The sequence below is a fragment of the Musa acuminata genome, chromosome BXJ2-4 (genome assembly GCF_036884655.1).
Source record: "Musa acuminata AAA Group cultivar baxijiao chromosome BXJ2-4, Cavendish_Baxijiao_AAA, whole genome shotgun sequence".
Lineage (NCBI taxonomy): Eukaryota > Viridiplantae > Streptophyta > Magnoliopsida > Zingiberales > Musaceae > Musa > Musa acuminata.
Genome location: NC_088341.1, coordinates 46,670,242 through 46,689,917, shown reverse-complemented (window position 1 = coordinate 46,689,917; position 19,676 = coordinate 46,670,242). Strand labels below are relative to the sequence as shown.

Sequence of the window (19,676 nt, the reverse complement as noted above, 5' to 3'; positions counted from 1 at the left end):
GGGGAGAGAGAAGATAACGTCCGTGGAAGAATGCTCCTGTGGATGACACTCGTTTTGATCCGATCCTGACATCGATGATAACATTTTCCACCCGGTTAGGCTTTTCTAAACGTTTAACTTGTCAATAATAGCCAAGTTAAATGTTTAGAAACAGATTAAATGATTTATGTCTAGCTCTAGGAATGATGACACACATACATAATCAACTTCTGGAGACTTGTTGCTGATGATAGAGCAAGTACTGATGACATTGACAGAAACCAGAAGGTAATCTGGTTTAATGCCATTGTTTACAGCATCTTATCTGATGTTAAATCGAAGAATAAAGCTGCTGATACCTTCACATCATGTGTGAAGGTATTGTTAGGAAATTGAAGGTAGCATATTATTCCTACAGACTGATCCTTCTTGGTCCCTTCCTTCCAAGTATTTAGAAGTAGATTCTTATGGCATGATGTGGACAGGGAAAAGAGGAGCTACAGCTTGATCCTTCTTGGAGGTGTACGTGATATTAATCTGAGAGAACATCATATGATGGAGGGTTTTATTACTCGAAAAATGCTATTCTAGCTGACATAATCATCAAAGGATATCATGGAGATGAAAACTAGATTCCTTTAAGCTTTTAAGATCGGAGATGCAGCTTAATTTCACCAGCCTACTCTTATGGTCCATATAGCATTTCTGAATGGAGATATGACACTTTGAATGCATGGTTTCACGTAACTCTCACTCAGTCTCTTACTACTTCTTGGAATGGACTTCATGCCATAAACAACAGATCTTCTCAGTATAGATGCTTTGGTCAGAAGAAAATGGTCAGATCCTGCAACTTTGTTCTTCTTGTTCTAACCAGACAATGCCAAAGCAAAAGAAACATGCATGATGACTCTGCATTGTATCAAGCTGTGAATGCTGGGAATATATTTTAAGCTTCTTCTGGTGTCAGTCACCGCTAAGATGATCGAGTTGCATTCCATCATCTTCACCAAGAAGCTTAGTTCTGAGTCATCGAAAAGCATTTCCAAGGCAGGTGGGAAGCTGCAGAAATATTGCTTTTTTGTTTCGAAGAATCTCCTCGATTTGCTCTTCCACGACTCCCATGGCATCGTCTTGTAGCTATATGTATCCATGCAAGGCCATAGTCACTGCAACGCAAGTGGAGATGAGAATGGCAGCCAACAGCATCATCTTCTCTCTTCACCTGCTCACAACCCTTGCATCGGTTGCAGGAAACCTTAACGATGGTAACAGTCCAAGTGAAAGCTTCCTGCATTGCTTTCTCAATCGAACTGGGTCTTCCGAGACCTCCACGCAGCTCATTTATACCCCCAACACCACCTCCTATGACACCATCCTCCGCTCCTCCATCCAGAACACCAGGTTCCTCTCCGCCGCCGCCACCAAGCCCGCCTTCATCGTCCGCTCGGCCGGGCCCGCCGACGTCCAGGCGGCCGTCGCCTGCGGCAGGGGCCACGGCCTCCGGATCAGGGTCCGCAGCGGGGGCCACGATGACGAAGGTTTGTCCTACGTCTCCGCCGGTGGCCCTTTCGCCATCCTCGACCTGTCCAACCTCCGGTCTGTCACCGTCGACGCCGACGGAAGCACGGCGTGGGTGGGGGCTGGCGCGACCGTCGGCGAGGTCTACTACAGCATCGCTGCGAAGAACAGGAACGCGGGGTTCCCTGCCGGCACTTGCGCCACCGTCGGCGTCGGGGGGCAGTTCAGCGGGGGCGGGATCGGGATGATGATGAGAAGCACGGGAGAGCCGCAGATAACATCGTCGACGCTCTAATGGTCGACGCGAAGGGCGAGCTCCTGAACCGGGCGTCCATGGGGGAGGACCTTTTCTGGGCCATAAGAGGCGGCGGGGCCGCCAGCCTCGGCGTCGTCATCTACTACAAGATCAGATTAGTCAACGTACCACCCAAAGTCACAGTGTTCAGCATCAGCAGAACCCTCAAACAGGGTGCGACGAAGCTGGTGGAGAGGTGGCAGCACGTCGCACCCAAGCTCGTCGACGACCTGCTGATCAGGGCCATCGCGGTGGCCGACGACGACGCAACAGCGCTGGGAAAGCGCACCATCCGAGTTACATTCCCGGGCATGTTCCTCGGCCGGCAGCGGGAACTGCTCTCGGTGATGAACGAGAGCTTCTCTGAGCTGGGAGCGGAGGCCGAGCACTGCAGTGAGGTGAGTTGGATGGAGTCCGCTGCGTATTTTGCAGGCTACAGCGACATGAACTGGACCATGTTGTTGGAGATGAGGCCGCAGTACAACAGCAGCTCCTTCAAGGCTAAATCCGACTTCGTGAGGAAGCCCATCTCTGAGAAGGGATGGAAGGGGATATGGAGGTTCATGGCGGAGGCCAAGGACGAGCCGGTGGTGATGATCATGGAGCCATGGGGAGGGAGGATGGATGAGATAGCTGAGACTGCTATTGTCTTCCCTCACAGGAAGGGAAATCTCTTTAACATACAGTACTTCATTAGATGGATGGAGGGAGAGGAGGCAGCGAGCGAGAGGCACTTGGAGTGGATGAGGAGTTTCCATGAGTACATGTCTCCTCATGTGTCGAGGAACCCAAGGGCTGCTTACCTAAACTACAGAGACATCGACTTGGGAAGCAGTAGCGAGGAAGGAAGGACGTGTTGCAGCCAAGCTACTGCCTGGGGAAGGAAGTACTTCTTGAACTACTTTGAGAGGCTTGCAAAAGTGAAGGCTCAAGTTGATCCAGAGAGTTACTTTTGGAATGAACAAAGCATCCCACCTTTTTCTGCTTAACACAGACTTGAGTCAAAAGGTTTCATTTGAAGGTACTTTGTCTTATAACTCGGTGCTGCTATGAATGCATTAGATGATTGACAGTCAAAAGCTTCAAGCTACAGCCAAATGGAATTATAATTGAAGTCAAAAAATAAAAAATGGAGTGCTGTTCTTAGCAACCAAAAATAAAGAAAGGGCTCATGCACTAATAATATATCAAACTTGCAGAGAACACAACATCTATAGCATGCAAAATGTTCGTGTCATCTCATACAACAGTATTTGCATAACATCTATAGCATGCAAACATTGCGGCACTTCCATATCACTTCAATATTACAAGGTGGAGATACAGAAAGTTGAGTTCGACGAGAGAATTCTGAAAATAACAGAAACAATAAGACGAAAGGAAACCAGAACTTGAAATGAGAGATGATACGGCAACTAAAGACAAAGCATAATGCAAATAAAAAGAATTGCTTCATAATTTTTGTCTAAATACAGACATGAACTTGAAGTTGACTTCACTAGCACTAAACAGAGATATAAAAGAATATTGTTAAAGAGAATATATAATTATCAAACTAACTAAAACTATAGTCCACCTGAGAAAGCATTAATCTTCATTATGTGATACCTCGCAATCCATGTGTTGCTTCTTGCACAATCTGAAGAAGTTGTACAAAAGATATCGATTGTCCTTTTACATCGACAAAAACCTACATTTCAGATGATGCACAAATCAGAGGAAACCATCTGTTATCAGTAGTTAAATCACATTACGATGACCATTCTTCATGTCATATCAAATCCATTGTTGCAAAAATTAAAGAATCCAAAGAAACCTTCATGTGATCAGAACCACAAATTTACAGGTAACCAAGCCGATGGCTCTGCGCTGCCCCTTTCTATGTACACAATGATGGAAAAGATAGCACAGGAACCAAGCCGATGTCCTCCTTGGTTGTTTTAGCTATTAACAAGCAGATCATGGAGCTCTTAGTGCTATCTATTTCGAGATTGGGGTTGATCCAGAGAAGAACTGCTGGACTGAGAGGATGACTCGAGGCTTTCAGGTACCTCCATCTGTGTAGGTAACAGTTTGAGAAAACTTCCTTGGACGGGCTGATTTGGAGTAGCACTTGTATCCATGTCTGCACAATGGCATGAATAGGGCAATGGATCTCATATATTCGAACCCAACTAGTAAATCGGAGAAATTAGTAAAGATCATTACCAAATAATGATTTGATCGTTGGCCTCTTTGGCTTATTACTCTTTTTCTTTAGCTCAGCTGCACGTAAAAGACACATAAAATAACTGTCAGAGAATTGACAAAATAAAACAATTGTGAAAATTGGAGGTATAAAGAGGGAACAACCAATCCCCGAAACTCCATCGTCATTTACAATTTCAAAATTTTTGTACGTATAACCCACAAAGTTGACATCCTTAGATGGAAGCATCTGTAAAACAGGAGAATCAATTATCAGTTATATTTTACATAATGCAATTTGAATAAAACTTCATGCTGTTATTAGCAAGATAAAGTGCAGTTAAGCTAACAGCCAAATAATTTTTTGGATATGTACCTACATATTCTATACTTCCTAAATTTTCAGATATATATTGAAAATCCTAGTATAATATGACCAGATCCTCATTCTGTTTAGCTTAAATTTGATTGGATTTTTCACATAGTGTCATAACTCATAAGATCCCAGAAAGATCACCTTGGTTCAAGACAATCACAGCCTAATTATCTCTTAGATACATCTGCATCAATCAGTCGAGAATGATCGACAGTATAGATATTGTTAAGATATCCTCGGCAAAACTTATACTTTAAAATCCAGCTTCACCCTCTGGGTTCTTCACTAATTGTACCATATTGCTGCTGCTTCACAAATAAGAAATACACTAGACACGAATAATATGGTGGTTTGTTCTGGTAAGCATTCAACAAATAGGTCCTACCAAAGTATAGGCTGAACCTTCACATTTAGTAGTGAAAAGACTATGTTTGAAATTCAAATCAGAATGGATAGCTTCTGTTTCAGACAAGAAAGTCATAATAGACTCTTTAGAATGTTCAGCAGTTACTGCCGAAAGCAATGACAACATCTGAATGCCAAAGATCAAAACTGTCTTTCAGAGAACATTAAGCAGCCATAACAATTCGTAATTATGCAGAGAGGATCAGCATTCAATAGCACAAGTACAACAATCTTGATCAACTGTAATGTATAACCCTGTAAGGAAAATATGAAATTTATTGGAGACCACACAGCAAAGGCATACCTTTCTCCACGGGCCAGATTTTGAAGAAGTTTGAACTGAACCTGAAGTCTGCATCATGATGCAGGTCAATTAGAGTATTCAAGCAATGAGTATGAAGATATGCCTCCAAAGGATGCTAACTAATCTTTAAAAATTCATTTTTAAGTCAACAATGGCTTCCTAATACAATTAGACAAGCACAAAAATGGTCTACTTTTCAATCACCGTAAACAAATTTATCAGCTCTAAAAAAAATATTACTTATATTGTCACGCACAACAACAATTTTCTTCATTGTCATCCAACGCAATTTTCAGTGTTCAGTTTCCTTATACCTAAACAACACATGATACAAGGCTCAAAGAGACACCATTTAGAGGTCGTTAGTGCTGAATCATGATAACACAAGTTCTAATGTAAGGTTTTCCTTGGTAAGTTAATGGTGTACCAAAGGAGCAAAGAGACACACAGCAAGGGTGCTGTCCGTCATCAAAGTGACAGAAGCAAAAACAAAGTTCATACAAACACTAGGAGAACATCACAAAACGGTGAAGCAGATAGGAATTAATTACAATCGTTGCATGCTAAGTTTATTCATATAGTAATATAAATTCTAATTGCTAATGAGCTAACTTTACAATGAGAGTAGGCTTTTAAAATTGGCGTACCTCCTCAAACTTCTCAAAATTTTGAGTGTCCAACTCATCATTAACCTCTGGTTTGAAAGCAGCTTCCATCTGGTATAGTCTCTCCCAATGAATGCCTTTAAACCATGGATGTGCCTGAAACAGACCATGATACTAAAACAAATTGTCCACAGATGGTATATAAACAGGCAGACACAGATATTTCGAAAGTTCAGACCTTTATTTCATGAGCACCCTTTGTCCCAAGTCTATGTTCTACATTGCACAGAAGCCTGCTGATAAGATCTTTAGCTTCAGGTGAGAGCTTAGCCTCTTCAGGAAACTTTAAGTGGTTTCTCCAATTTACAATCTGTAAAATAGAAGTTAACAAACAATAAGAGAAAGAAACTAACACTAACGTGCTAAAACAGTTTATTGTAAGTCCTAGATCAAGACTAATTTCTCATATGCAATTTAACAAAAAAAATGTCTAAGTCTGTTACAGCTAACCAATGATTGCAGGTTAGTTAACGCAAATTAATTGAGAATTGGTATATTAACCCATTGTCCTCGAAGCAAAAGATTGGCAATGAGGTAAATCCAGAAACTAAAACGATAACCTATTGCACGAGTAATTCAATATACTTGCAAAATGAAACGATAGTCCATTCTCATGAGTTAAGATGAAATTATATCCTATTACCATGAGTAATTCAAATTACTTATAAGGCCAACCAGGGCTAATTTCAAAGGGTAAAGTAGGGAGGTTCTAAGTATGTTCTAAAAGCAGTCCCGAGCTAACTAATACAGGCCTATCAAGTAAAGATAAATAACATCCTACAAGCATGAGAGGGCAACATTGTAGGTTAAATCTTTAGATGTCCATCTCAGAATGACAGCTCAAAGTAGAGAATCTGCAGTATGTGTATACCCTTTTTCATAACAAAAAGCCTACTTATCTAAGTGAAGTTCAATGGATGTGCAAACCAAAGCCACAAACTACTATACCAAAAACAAGTACACTGGAGATCTAGAATCAGATCCGTGATTTCAAACCCAATGAAAATAAAAATCAATTATACTGACCAAAATGTCTTCCAATAGACTCATAGAAATCTGGAATTTTCATTGCAGTTAACATACCTTTCTACATGTTGACATTGGATCTTCAGAATAAAATGGTGGGTAACCCACAAGCATCTCGTACATAATTGCTCCAAGAGACCACCTAAAGAAACAGAAAATGAACAGGACATTCAAATATACTCCAAATAGAAACATAAAGAAACTTACCAGTCACACTCCATTCCATATCCTCTCTTAAGCAGAACTTCTGGAGCAATGTAATCAGGTGTGCCAACAGTTGAGTAAGCCTAAATACAGAAAAGAACATACACAATAAGAATGTGCTAGCATGAAGATGATGCTAAAATATCTCCGCTAAACATGGAAGCAAAAATTGTGACAGGTTTCAGACCAAAGACAAAGTGTCAAGTTTTATATTTCAAATGATAAGGTAGAAATAAGTAGTGAAAAGAGTAAAACTTTATTCTTGCTAAACTGATAAATTGATACAAGTGACCAAATGATTTGTCTAATGACATAGTATACCTCCAATTTTAGCCAGTAACTAATACGACAAAAATAAATATTCAAAGCATATCCCAAAAAGAGGATCAGGCTTTCATGTTTACACATAATGCAATGTTCTTCTTCAGACAATTTGTACAGAAAATTGCTCTCGGAGTATGCCTATTCTAATCATTCAAGTAGATAAAAAAGATACAATCATATCCATGTATTTATCAGAAACAGCATTGAGTAATCGATAAATCCACTTAAACAGTATGATGCACAAGGCCAATCAGCGATTCTTAAATAAAATATTTAATGATGAATATTACCAACATCCTTCTGTTCTTTTGCCAGTGTTGCAATTGTTCCTGTTGAGTACGCCTAGGAGCAGGAGAGACATTAGATCGCTTATCATCCAGAACATGCTTCACATTTCTTCCTGTTGAATAATCAGGCTCATTAAGATTGGGAAAACTACTACTATCCAGAGGTTTGCACAACCCAAAATCTGATAGCTTCATGTGACCATTTCGATCTAACAATAAGTTGTCTGGTTTGATGTCCCTATCAAGATAAAAACAATATTGATTCTGTGTCATTAAAGGAGAGAGAAAACATATATAACTTGAAAAGCATACCTGTGAATGTAATTATGTTTATGAATGGATTCAATAGCTAATACTGTTTCTGCAACATAAAATCTGGCCACGTCCTCTGTCAATGTATCCTTACGCATGAGTAAAGTCATCATGTCACCCCCAGGAAGATACTCCATGATAAGATATAAATATTCTTCGTCTTGAAAAGAAAAGTAGAGTTTGACAATGTAAGAACTATCCACCTCTGCAAGCAAGTTTCTTTCAGCTTTCACATGCTCCACCTACAAAGGATAGATAAATTGTCAGTAGATTGTAAAATAAACAAAAAAAATAGTAAATGAATGACCATTACCCATACCTGACCCCTACGAAGCATTTCAGACTTTTTAAGTTTTTTCATTGCATATACATGCCCAGTTGTTTTCTCTTTACAAAGTCTGACCTGCATAATTATGATAAAGCCTGATCAATATTCCTATCAGGCAGGCAATAAAGTTATGATAAACAAAACAAAAGTGTGAAATAAAGTAATCTCTGAAAAGTGACATGTATACATTCTTTTGTTTGGTAAACTTTAATTATCTTGCTAGTTTATAATCAGGTTAGTCCCTGAAAAGTTATCAGATTAAACCGTACAACATTGGTAACAACAATCGCTTTTCCTAAAATTTGGGGCTTAGTTGTGCTTCAAAAGGTCTATATATTCTTCAATCTGAAACAAGAAAACATATATGATGATGTTGAAGATAGAATTTTCACCAAAAATATCCAACAACAGACTATGCAGCGGTAAAAGTGAGAAGTTAAGCATAAAATAACCTCTCCAAATGCCCCTCTGCCAATAATGGTCAGAAGTTCGAAATCATCCACTCCCATTTTATGCCTTTGAAGACGCATATATTCTGTTTCTTTTTTCTCTAAATTCTTCAGCAAATTGTGCTGCTCTTCTTCAGAAACTTCTGCAGCAGCAAGCTTCCTCTCCAGGATCCAGCGCCTGAAATTACCATCCCATTAAGTGGAAAAGAAATGTTGAGTGAAGAAGGCATGAATAATGATGGTTATGGTGTTAAAATTAGGATAAAGTCTATATTCAAATGTGATAGATAATAAAAGCAACACTTGATTAAGAGAACAAAGAATAAAAGCAATTTAATTATCATTTGAATGTCAATATTCCAACAAGTCCTGAAGTATCACAGCATAGGAACTGAAAAAAGCAGGAAAAGAAATATATATGAAATAAGAACAGCACTTTACAAGACCTGCAATATTTGCAAAATCCATAATGTCTTTTTGACACTTCAGAGAGTCAAAGAATTCAAACACTCATCAGGTATGGTGTACAAGGTGATGAGCATGTAGTTTGAGTAGAATAAAAAACCAATCATTTAAATATGTAAAAAAATGAGCATAAACATAGTTTGTAAGGACTTCAGCAAGCACTCAACACAAATAATGGAAGGTTATGATGAACAAAGCTTAAGGAAAAACTCTGTTAACAAGTTGGAGATAACATATGGGAGGCAGGAAGGCAAGCACTTACAGAACAGGTTGCCTGAACTTCAAATTGTTAACAAGAATTATAAAGAACTCTTGAAACCATCTTACTTAAACAAAATAAACAAGGAAATCAATTGCAGATGAGCCATAACCAGATATCATTATCAGCCAGAGGCATATCACTTTTCGATTCAAAATTATATTTCTAGTATTTAAAGGACAAAACATTGCATGTAATGTTTCTAGCATGCAAAGGAGACAATAACACGTGTAATATTTACCAAATGCAACTATTAGTACAATTGATGATACAAAGTCAATGAGACCTATGGATGAACCAGCTAAACTAGATGGATCATTTAGTATGAGTAATGTGAAGAAAACTGGAGGCGTCAATTAGTTTATTTAGTGACATTGCCCTCCGAAGCATGCAATGGCCACAGAAGCTCCATGTAGCTGACCCCAATAGGTGGGACCTTATAGCTAATTATAAACAGAAGCTTCAACGTGAGAAAGAAAAGCTTCAGGTATTAAAACGGAGAGGAAGTTCACCTAAGACTGCTAATGGAAAAGAACGAAGTTACCAAAATGAAATGGATGTGATTATTAGTGATGTAAATGGATACCTCAGCAGATCATAACAGTTTTCCTCAAAGGTAAAAGGGTGATAATTTTTTCTAGCTAATTAATAGCCTCGTGCAGGCTAGATAGTCAATTGTTAATACTAGTCATCAGCACATTTGGTGCACTTGCTTAAGCAAGATACACTTCCCACGCACACTGTGAATGACAACATATATTTCCCATTTATATATAATGTCAGCTCTGTTTGATGCATACCGATATGTAACGATGGACAGTTTGCACCTAATGGAGTTTGCCAAGCCTTCCCACAAAATGCATGGTTCACATCATCCAGTTCACTCAAGCTAGTGAAGCAACAAAACTGGGAATGGGCTTCACGGGATGAGACGCAAAATATGAGTTAACTTACAACTGCGTGATCAGTGGTTTAAACACCTAATGCTAATTGTAGCTCCATAAACGGGAAGTTCAAAAAAAAAAAAAAATATAATATATATATATATATATATATATGTTAGAAAGAATCACCTCTCCTTTCGATCTTGCAAGGACTTCATCTGGGCCTTGTAATGGTTCTCGATATATTGCTTTGCGGCAGCTACCTTCTGCTTCGTGATGTTCGAAGGTGCCTCATCAACCGGAGGCTTCTGCATATCCTTGGCACTTCCTGCTTCCTTCTTCGCCGTTCCAGGCTTGAGTTTCTCCCCTCTAGGTTGCAATTTATGAAACCAGTTTCTAGCGGCATCCATCTTCGATCACAACCACCACAACATTTCCAAAAGCAAATGCATTATTTCCGATCGGAAGACTGAATCATAAACCACAGACACTGTGTTTCTCAACCAGATAGAAACCAAGATTTACAATATTTCAACAGAACAAAGAACTCTCCTCTCTCTATTTGCGCACAACGGAAAGCATGCAGCAATAGAAAACCTATGTGCTAACGAAATTCCAGAAAAGAAACACAGAGGTGCCACTCAAAAGAACCCCTCGACTTCCTAATACTTCCAAATTCACCTTCTACGTCACCAATTTAGCCCTAGAAACAGCAGAGATCTAGAGAACTTCTGGAATCGCCGCATCCATCGACCACGAGAACACCAAGATGCAGCAGTCGAGAGCGGGAAGGAAACCTACCTGGATCTCGAAGTCGTCAGTAGATTGAAACTTCTAGGCCCTCGCGGAGCACACTGATTCGATCTCACCAGCTTCGCTTTGACTCTTGGACCGCTTTCTCTCCACCTTCCTCCCACGACGCGATCGACGCCATGTTTAGCCCTTTTCTCACCGCAAGACTTGGATACATCACTCTTTTCTCGCTCATGGCTTTTCTGCATAAACACCCCTTACAGACGTATATTTTAAATAGTACATGATAAAGTAAATATTTACGTATTAGTCTTTGAAGATATTATATTTGCATATGTATCCTCCGTATAGGAGCAGTGATAAAGTAAATATTTATTGTCACGACCCAAAATAATTTGGTTTAAATCCAATTTCAAGTTTCTGAATCAGCTCAGCTCATAATTGTCCAAAGTGAAAAATTACAATTAAAATTACATGCATCTCACATAATTAAATCAACATATATAACAAAGAATAATTCGTGTGCTTGAATCATTTACTTTTTTTTTTCTCTCTCTCTTTTCTACTCGTTACATATTATTTTCATGTCACCTATCAGATAATATATCATCTTTTATTCAACTCTGGTGCAAAATAAATCTAATGAGATCAACTTCGTCATGCTTGTTTTCATGATTTTATGATGATCAACATCTGTAAATAAAATATTTTTTAGTTTTTTATGAAAACTATTATCGAGTATAACTTATATTATCATATTTTTTTGATTTTTATAGACTTAAAAGTCGTCCCTTCGTAGTTCTGAATGTTTATCGCTATTACAATTTACGATAAAACATAAATTTAGACAAGAGAATTATAAAATAAATAACTTTAAATTATACATAAATATATTTAAAAAAATTATCTTTTCATTTTTTTCTTTTATTTTGTATAGCAAGCCATGATTAAAATAATTATACATGAGGCAATATTTTTTTAAATAACTAAACAGACTATACTATACGAGCAATACATAAAAGTATTATCAAATAATTAAAATAAAGCTAATGTGTTAATCATATGATATTGTCATAAGAAATATATGTTTGCACTGATTTTTATATTCAAATAAAAAAATAAAATCTCACGTGAAAATAAAATATTTATTCAAATCAACAAGCTAAATAAATTTTTATAAGCAAATTTGTTTGATCATTTTACAACAGAGAACGATCGTTGCAACATCGATTTTTCAATAGAGATCAATTTAAAAAATCATCAAAGAGGATCCTTACCACATCCCTTCCTTCCTCTCAAATCCTTCAAGTCCTCCTCCGGAGAGGCGGATTCCGCGCGGACATGATCGCCTCGCACGGCGGCAACAGGTGAAGCTTGGGCGGCGCGGCGTGGCGTGGGGAAAGTCCCCTCTGTCGTGTACGCGTCGAATCGGGGAGCCGAGGGCGGCCCACCCTGGTGGTCCAAACGCGCTCCGGGTAGGCAGAAGTAACGAGAGAGAGACAGAGAGGGCGGAGCGATTGCCGTAACGAAGCGGGCACGAGCTGCCTCGTTGACGAAAAAGACAACTCGATCAGCTCAATTCACGGAGCTCAACAGCAATCTTAAAGACATAGTGCACGACATATATATGGGGCAAATATATATATATATATATATCCATCTTCAGATGGGTTAGAGATGGGGCAAATCGAAAACCCGATAACCCGACATATATATACATACATATATATATATATGTATATATATATAAATAGAGAGAGAGAGAGAAAAGGCGGAAGGATTCCCGTAACGAAGACGACAACCAAATCGGCTTAAATCATGGAGCTCAACGCGAATCTTAAAGACAGTGAACGATAACCCGAATGAAAGTACACAGCACACGCGATCGCATCCATCTTACGGATGGGTCAGAGATGTTGGGATATAGACAACCCGATAACCCGATAGATATAGAGAGAGCGAGAGACAAGGCAGAGCGATTGCCGCAATGAAGCGGGCACGAGCCACCTTTTTGATGAAGACGACAACCAGACCAGCTCAAATCACGGAGCTCAACAAGAATCATAAAGACACTGTGCCGACCACCTGAATCATAAGTACACATCGCACGCGACCGCGTCCGCCAGAGACGGGTCAGAGATGTTGGTAAATCTATAACCCGATAACCCGGTAAGTATTTGGCCCTTTTCCCGCATATTTACCCTTCCTTTCTCGGCGCCATCGCAACAATGAGAATTTTGTGTCCGAGCTGCCAGCTTTCTTCTTTGATCTCCGCGTTTCGCTCCAAGCTTCCATCCGCATTCTGCAATCCCATCTCAAGATTAGCCGTAGACTCCATCGACGTCGGCGACGTAGCTCAAAGGGAAGGCGTGTCCTCTTCTCCATCTCCGTCTCACATCGATGAGGATCTTGTCGGTCGTTGCGTCTCGATCCTTGGCACTTGCCATGATCCCCTGGATCTCCGGAAAGGCCGCCAAGTTCACGCCCAAATCGTCGTCCGCGGCGTCCGTGATAGCTTGTTGGGTGGTAGAATCTTGGGCATGTATGTTCTTTGCCGAAGCTTTATGGACGCCAAAGATGTGTTCTTTTCGCTCGAGAAGGGTTCTCGATTGCCTTGGAATTGGATGATTAGAGGGTTTACCATGATGGGTTGCTATGAACTAGCGCTGTTGTTCTATTTCAAAATGTGGTTCGGCGGTGCCTATCCGGATAAATATACCTTCACTTATGCCATCAAGTCTGCTGGCTGTTTGTCTGCTGTTGGGCTGGGTAGGTTGATTCATGGTACTATTCGTTTGATGGGTTTGGAAACTGATGTGTTTATTGGTAGCTCATTGATCAAGATGTATGCGGAGAATGATGATATCGAGGAGGCAAGAGAGGTGTTTGATCAAATGCCCGATAGAGATTGTGTTTTGTGGAATGTTATGATCGATGGGTACGTGAGGAATCATGATTCAAGAAATGCTATCTTGCTATTCAACAGCATGAGAATGGCGGATGCTAAACCCAATTATGTTTCCTTCGCTTGCGTCTTGTCTGTTTGTGCCTCGGAGGGGATGCTGGATTATGGTATGCAGCTTCATGGGCTTGCAATTAAGTTTGGTTTCGATCTGGAGGCTTCAGTGGCTAACACGTTGTTAGCATTGTACTCTAAATGTCGCTGCTTGGTTGATGTGCAGAAGTTGTTTGGTTTGATGCCCCAAACTGATTTGGTCACTTGGAATGGAATGATTTCTGGGTATGTTCAGAGTGGACTGGTGGGCGAGGCTTTGGAACTATTCTACCAGATGCAAGTTGCTGGGTTCAAGCCAGATTCTATCACATTGGCAAGTTTTTTGCCTGCCTTTTCTGGTTCAGCAAGTCTGAAACAAGGAAAAGAGATTCATGCTTATATAATACGGAACAACGTCTCTATGGATGCCTTCTTGAAGAGTGCACTGATTGATATATACTTCAAATGCAAAGACGCGCTCATGGCAAAGAAGGTTTTTGGTGCAACTAGAACTATGGATGTAGTTATCTGCAGTGCAATGATATCTGGTTATGTGCTTAATGGGATGAGTGGTGATGCATTAGACATGTTCCACCAATTACTAAAAGCACAATTGAAGCCTAATCCCATCACACTAGCTAGTGTTTTGCCAGCTTGCTCTTGCTTGGCTGCTCTAAGTTTGGGGAAGGAACTACATGGTTACATTCTGAAAAATGCATATGAGGGAATGTGCTATGTGGCAAGTGCACTAATTGACATGTACACCAAATGTGGCAGGCTTGATCTTGGGCATCAAATTTTCACTCGGATGCCCATTAGGGATGCAGTAGCATGGAACTCAATGATTGCAAGCTTTGCACAAAATGGGCAACCAGAAGAAGCTATGAGTCTTTTGCATCAAATGGGAATGGAGGGAATGAAATATGATTGTGTCACCATATCTTCTGCCTTATCAGCATGTGCAAATCTACCTGCATTACATTATGGTAAAGTGATCCATGGTTTCATGATGAAACGTGATATCAGATCAGACTTATTTGCTGAGAGTGCCCTGATAGATATGTATGCCAAGTGTGGAAATTTAGATTTGGCTCGTCGGGTATTTGATTCAATGACAGAAAAGAATGAAGTATCATGGAATAGTGTAATTGCTGCCTATGGTGCACATGGTCTCATTAAAGATGCCATGGATTTATTTCGGCAGATGCAGGAAGCAGGTTTTGTGCCCGATCACATAACCTTTCTTGCCTTGATATCTGCATGTGGTCATGCTGGTCAAGTTGACGAAGGATTTCGGCTCTTTCACTCTATGCATGAGCAATATGGAATTGCAGCTCGCATGGAGCATTATGCTTGTATGGTTGATCTATATGGACGTTCTGGGCAGTTAAATAAAGCACTGAAACTCATAAAGAGCATGGCATTTAAACCAGATGCTGGCATATGGGGCACAGTGCTTGGAGCTTGTAGGATCCATGGAAATGTTGAGATTGCTGAGCTTGCTTCAAAACAACTATTTGATCTGGATCCTGAGAATTCTGGTTACTATGTGCTTCTATCGAACATCCATGCTGTGGCTGGTAGGTGGAAGGGAGTACTGAAAGCACGAAGCTTGATGAAGGAGAGAAGGGTACAGAAAGTGCCAGGTTATAGCTGGATAGTGGTCAACAATATCACTCACATGTTTGTGGCTGCTGACAAATCTCACCCCAATTCTGAATGCATCTACTTCATATTGAAGAGTCTCCTCCTAGTGCTTAGAGAGGAAGGCTATGTTCCCAAGCCAGACATAATTTTCCCACTACAAATGGATGCTTCAGAGCAGGTACTTAATGCATGGCAGATAGCCTTTCTCTTTTCAAATTATAATTCACAATAAGCTAACTTAGCAATTGGTATTTCCTGAATGTCAACAAACTTCAATGACCCAAACACTGTTGAAGTTCAGGTTCAACATTTGGGCCACCTTATTTTACAAATTATTCATTTAGGTCAAGCTTGAGTATGCTTCACCAACTTAGCTCTTTGAATAATTTTAATCATGCACATATTGCATTTCTTGTAATCCATATTTAGTTAAAAAATCATGATAAATATTAGATACTGATGACGAACCTGTTTTCTATTAAAAACTATGCATATAAGACTGTCTTTTTCTTTTCACATGGTGAGACGCAACCTCTGAGATATTTTCCTTTCACTTCTTAATGAAAGGCATCCATCATGATATTTAGCACCCAAATGCAGTATGCCTCGATATTTGATATTCGTTAGGGTCCTTTAGTTTCGAGTATTCATGTTAACTTATTAGTTAAAGATGTGATTGCTGTTAAACTTGTATTAGAATCTAACTTTTGAGTTTTTAGAATGGATTATGAATCATTAAACTATCATATCCAAGTTTGAAAGACCTAGTTATAATAGATAAGAGCTTGGCCAATTTTTTCTTTTATTTTTGTGGCACCATGTTGATGATGAACAGACAATAAAGGCATCTAGTGCAGTAAGTGATCTATAATTTTAAACGTCTGGCCTTTGGGCATCAGGAAAAGTAAGAACTTCTACACGGGTACTTCTGTTCCTTCAGATGAACACCATATTATTGATTCTTTCTGTTCTCAAATACCTGTATTTGGGCTCCACCTCCTTGTGATACTCAGACTCTATACTCGTGCATATTTAATCCAACTTTTCACGATAAAATCTTGAAAGAAAATAATCACATTTCGAATTTCTCCATCCATCTGCTGGTCCACGAAATCTAATGCCTTAAATTGAATCCTCTAATCAGTGACTTCATTGAAGTTTCATGCAATATTTGCATTTCTTTATCCAACATTTTATATTTGCTGATTTTCAATGAATGGTTTATTGCTGATCCCAACCAGTTAGGCCTTAAATACAGCCTAGCATTCAGACATGTGGAAATATGCAGTCATGTTCTCTCAGTGGTCTATTATTCAGTTCATATTTGTTAATTGTTCATCCTCAGAATCCAGCTTTCCTTGCTATCTTTTGTTTGTGACATGATATTTTTGTGTGCATCGCAGACCACCGTTGTTTCTCCTGATGCTTCTGATCAGTAGTTTGCACTGTTTTACCTTCTTCTGTGCACTAGTAAGCACGGTTTTACCTTCTCCAGAGAAACTGGCAAAATAACACGATCCAAATCCAACCAGAAAGGTAAGCTTTTTAACGACTGCGTGTATATACAAGTTACACTAGCTGTTTGAGGTTTGCAATTCAATTTTAACTTTTGTTACTTTATGTAAGACTTCTTTCTAGTGTCAGAGAATAATGATAAACAAATTCCTTCATGTTTTATACCTTCAAAAATAGAGAAATAAGATTCCTAAAATGGTGCTTTATAGTCAAATGGTGGTTTTCGATGTTTCTACATTCTATTGTTTTGATATTCATTGGTGTACCTCAGTATATTGTGTCTTCTGTCTTTTGATTTCTGGCTTCTGTCATTGGAACCTAGGCCAATAAACCTTTGATCGATGCACAACAGAGACCTTAAATTTCTTGGCATGCTATATATACTATTGTTGGCTTTTACTAAACATTGGTTTACTTCAATAAAACCTCACATGTTTCATCATGCTCTTGGACATGGGCATGGTCAAAAACAAAGTTGAAGCAATATGATCAATCACATAGCAACCTTCTCATCTTGTAGAGACCAATGGATGTCCGAAATAAAACAGTTGACTATGCAAACTTTTCTCATGTACCCCTGGTTTAAAGGAGAATACCTTAGACATTTAAGGGTCCAAATTTTAGCAAAGGTAGGGTTGTTCAAATTGATTTCAGCCTGGAAACATTAGGGCCTGCTCCTTCAAAAGTAAATAGCAAAAAGGTTTAGAAGATAGAACGATAACAGAGATAACAAGTTATAAATTAATTTAAGTCAGCAGAGAAAAACCAGATAAAAGGAGACCCGAGGCCTGGTTTTTTCTTATTTTCGTTGAAAATGTTATAATCACAGCTGAAATCCTAGCATCTGATACACCTTCATTAAGTAGCTCAACTGGACATCATTTTGACTTCCATATCAGTGCCGTGGAGAAACTCTTTTCAGGCCTTTAAATGGAGACGTTCACTCTTGTTACAACCAGCACACTCTGTGAATTCTTTTGAAAGGATAACCATCTGCACAAGTGGATTCCTGCTGATAAAACTCTTCCACACTTAATTTTATCATCATTTCCTGCACTTATTTAGTGGTACTGTTATCCATTTGCAGACAAGGAATATTCCCAACAATGTTGACGATATGAAACCCCCGGATTGGAGTCGAAGTCTTATGCTATGGTTAGAAACATCTGCTCCAATTCAACTCTTCTTTCCATATCACAGTGGGTGTTGAACTAATAATTTTCATGTTTCATTTTGGACATGCTGCGTATACCTTTTTAGAAGAGACAGCCACTTCATATGTAGAAGAGCCTGCATATCTGTTGAAGCACATTGAATCAAATCATTTTGGCACCCTGCTTTCTACTGCTTGACTTCGAGCTGCGAGATAAAAGCGGTTAGCAGTGACCATTAAGTCTCTTCGGCTTGACTCTTTAAGGGAAGGTAATTCAAAGGTTTTGATTCAGTATAATGAAATGTGACCCATACCCGGTTATCCATTTTCATGAAGACATGCCAAGCTTCCTTCTTCGCTCAAGTCTCAGTGCCAAAGTACAGAAAAGTTTTGTTAGCCAGAGCCTGCAGTAAGCAGGAATAAGTATCAGCTCTTTCGTTAGCACATCTTGCAGTTCTCTAACGCCAAAAACAGGACTTGCTCTTAACAAACAAAAAAGTATTAGCAAGAGCGAGAGTGAAATAGTTAGTAACTTCCACATTTTTCTTGTGTCTCCTAATAGGTTATTTTCCTTCGCAGGCAGAAAAGATGTATGATAGCAAGCAGGCATTAAAGCTGTCCCAGCTCGAGTTCTCCACAATGGCTACAGAAGGTACACGTTTTGTTGCTTTTGATTTTAATGTTACGGGTAGCTTTCTGCGTACAGTTTTTTTTTTTTTTTTTGTATTTTTGGGAACTCTAATGTCTAATTATACGGGTTGCTAGTTTTCTTTGTTAAATTAAGAATATTTAATTTATTATTTATAGTTTCTAATATAATTTTCTTAGGTTGTTCTTCATTCCTTCTAATTACATCATCTTTATATCTCATATTCTTAAATTATTCTTTCTCATCTTATTTTCTATCATGATTATACCTAATTCTTCATGAGTGATTGCATTTCCCTTTCTATACTCCATCATAACTCCACAAATCTGCTTCATTATTCTTTTTACATAAATAATGCATACTTGTAAATTCTCTAATAGATTTATAAAATATTGTTACCTAAATAACTGTTTTAATTTTTTAAATCGAATCAAAATATCATAATAAGAGTCATTTCCTCATCATGTATAATCAACATAATTGAATGGTCAATTCGCCACCTATTCTCCTCCTGGAAATCTGCTTCTAGCCCGTAACCTAAGAAGTAGGACAACGCTTGCATGTAGGGTTTTAAGCACAAAACATAAAATAGAAAATGGCGGGAATTTTTGGCACGAGATCCAAAGCTAATGAGAGTTGCCATCAAAATGGTCTACACGAGCGAGCTTCCACAAAATATGGTCTCCACAAGTGA

At 39.0% G+C, this 19,676-nt stretch overlaps 2 protein-coding genes and 1 pseudogene across 7 annotated transcripts; 2 read left to right on the top strand and 1 right to left on the bottom strand.

The window, feature by feature from the left end:
* Positions 1–792: 792 nt before the first annotated feature.
* LOC135609277 (berberine bridge enzyme-like 18) lies at positions 793–2,784 on the top strand (annotated as a pseudogene).
* Positions 2,785–3,372: 588 nt separating this feature from the next.
* Positions 3,373–12,602, bottom strand: LOC103982223 (uncharacterized). Of its 3 annotated transcripts, none has more exons than XR_010486494.1 (16): positions 12,301–12,600; positions 11,072–11,265; positions 10,460–10,680; positions 8,666–8,840; positions 8,205–8,288; positions 7,886–8,127; positions 7,577–7,811; positions 6,966–7,045; positions 6,816–6,900; positions 5,911–6,042; positions 5,715–5,828; positions 5,068–5,115; positions 4,148–4,232; positions 4,004–4,060; positions 3,612–3,920; positions 3,373–3,485 (listed from the first exon to the last, which is right to left on the bottom strand). XR_010486494.1 is itself a non-coding variant. In XM_065106946.1 (16 exons), exons 3-16 carry the CDS (start codon positions 10,678–10,680, stop codon positions 3,772–3,774), a joined length of 1,593 nt encoding a protein of 530 aa, XP_064963018.1. In that variant the 5' UTR covers positions 11,072–11,265; positions 12,301–12,602; the 3' UTR covers positions 3,373–3,771. The 3 variants fall into 3 exon arrangements, 2 of the variants coding, with proteins under 2 accessions (XP_064963018.1, XP_064963017.1); XM_065106946.1 differs by having other exon boundaries at positions 3,373–3,920; positions 7,886–7,974; positions 8,089–8,127; positions 12,301–12,602; XM_065106945.1 differs by having other exon boundaries at positions 3,373–3,920.
* A 610-nt stretch (positions 12,603–13,212) lies between these two features.
* LOC103983311 (pentatricopeptide repeat-containing protein At4g21300) lies at positions 13,213–19,172 on the top strand. 4 transcript variants are annotated; one of them, XM_065106942.1, is made up of 5 exons: positions 13,213–15,843; positions 17,069–17,201; positions 18,268–18,335; positions 18,441–18,602; positions 18,913–19,172. In XM_065106942.1, the coding sequence occupies exons 1-2, from the start codon at positions 13,252–13,254 to the stop codon at positions 17,102–17,104; spliced, it is 2,628 nt and encodes an 875-aa protein (XP_064963014.1). In that variant the 5' UTR covers positions 13,213–13,251; the 3' UTR covers positions 17,105–17,201; positions 18,268–18,335; positions 18,441–18,602; positions 18,913–19,172. The 4 variants fall into 4 exon arrangements, with proteins under 4 accessions (XP_064963014.1, XP_064963015.1, XP_064963016.1 ...); XM_065106943.1 differs by having other exon boundaries at positions 18,441–18,831; XM_065106944.1 differs by having other exon boundaries at positions 18,444–19,172.
* The last annotated feature ends 504 nt before the right edge of the window (positions 19,173–19,676 follow it).

Coding starts and splice junctions, on each gene's coding strand:
- LOC103982223 (XM_065106945.1), bottom strand. CDS start 10,680: ATGGATGCCGCTAGAAACTGGTTTCATAAATTGCAACCTAGAGGGGAG. Junction 7,812..7,885: donor AAACATAATTACATTCACAG/GTATGCTTTTCA, acceptor TTATCTTGATAG/GGACATCAAACCAGACAACT. Junction 3,921..4,003: donor AACGATCAAATCATTATTTG/GTAATGATCTTT, acceptor GCCATTGTGCAG/ACATGGATACAAGTGCTACT.
- LOC103983311 (XM_065106944.1), top strand. CDS start 13,252: ATGAGAATTTTGTGTCCGAGCTGCCAGCTTTCTTCTTTGATCTCCGCG. Junction 15,844..17,068: donor AAATGGATGCTTCAGAGCAG/GTACTTAATGCA, acceptor TGTGCATCGCAG/ACCACCGTTGTTTCTCCTGA.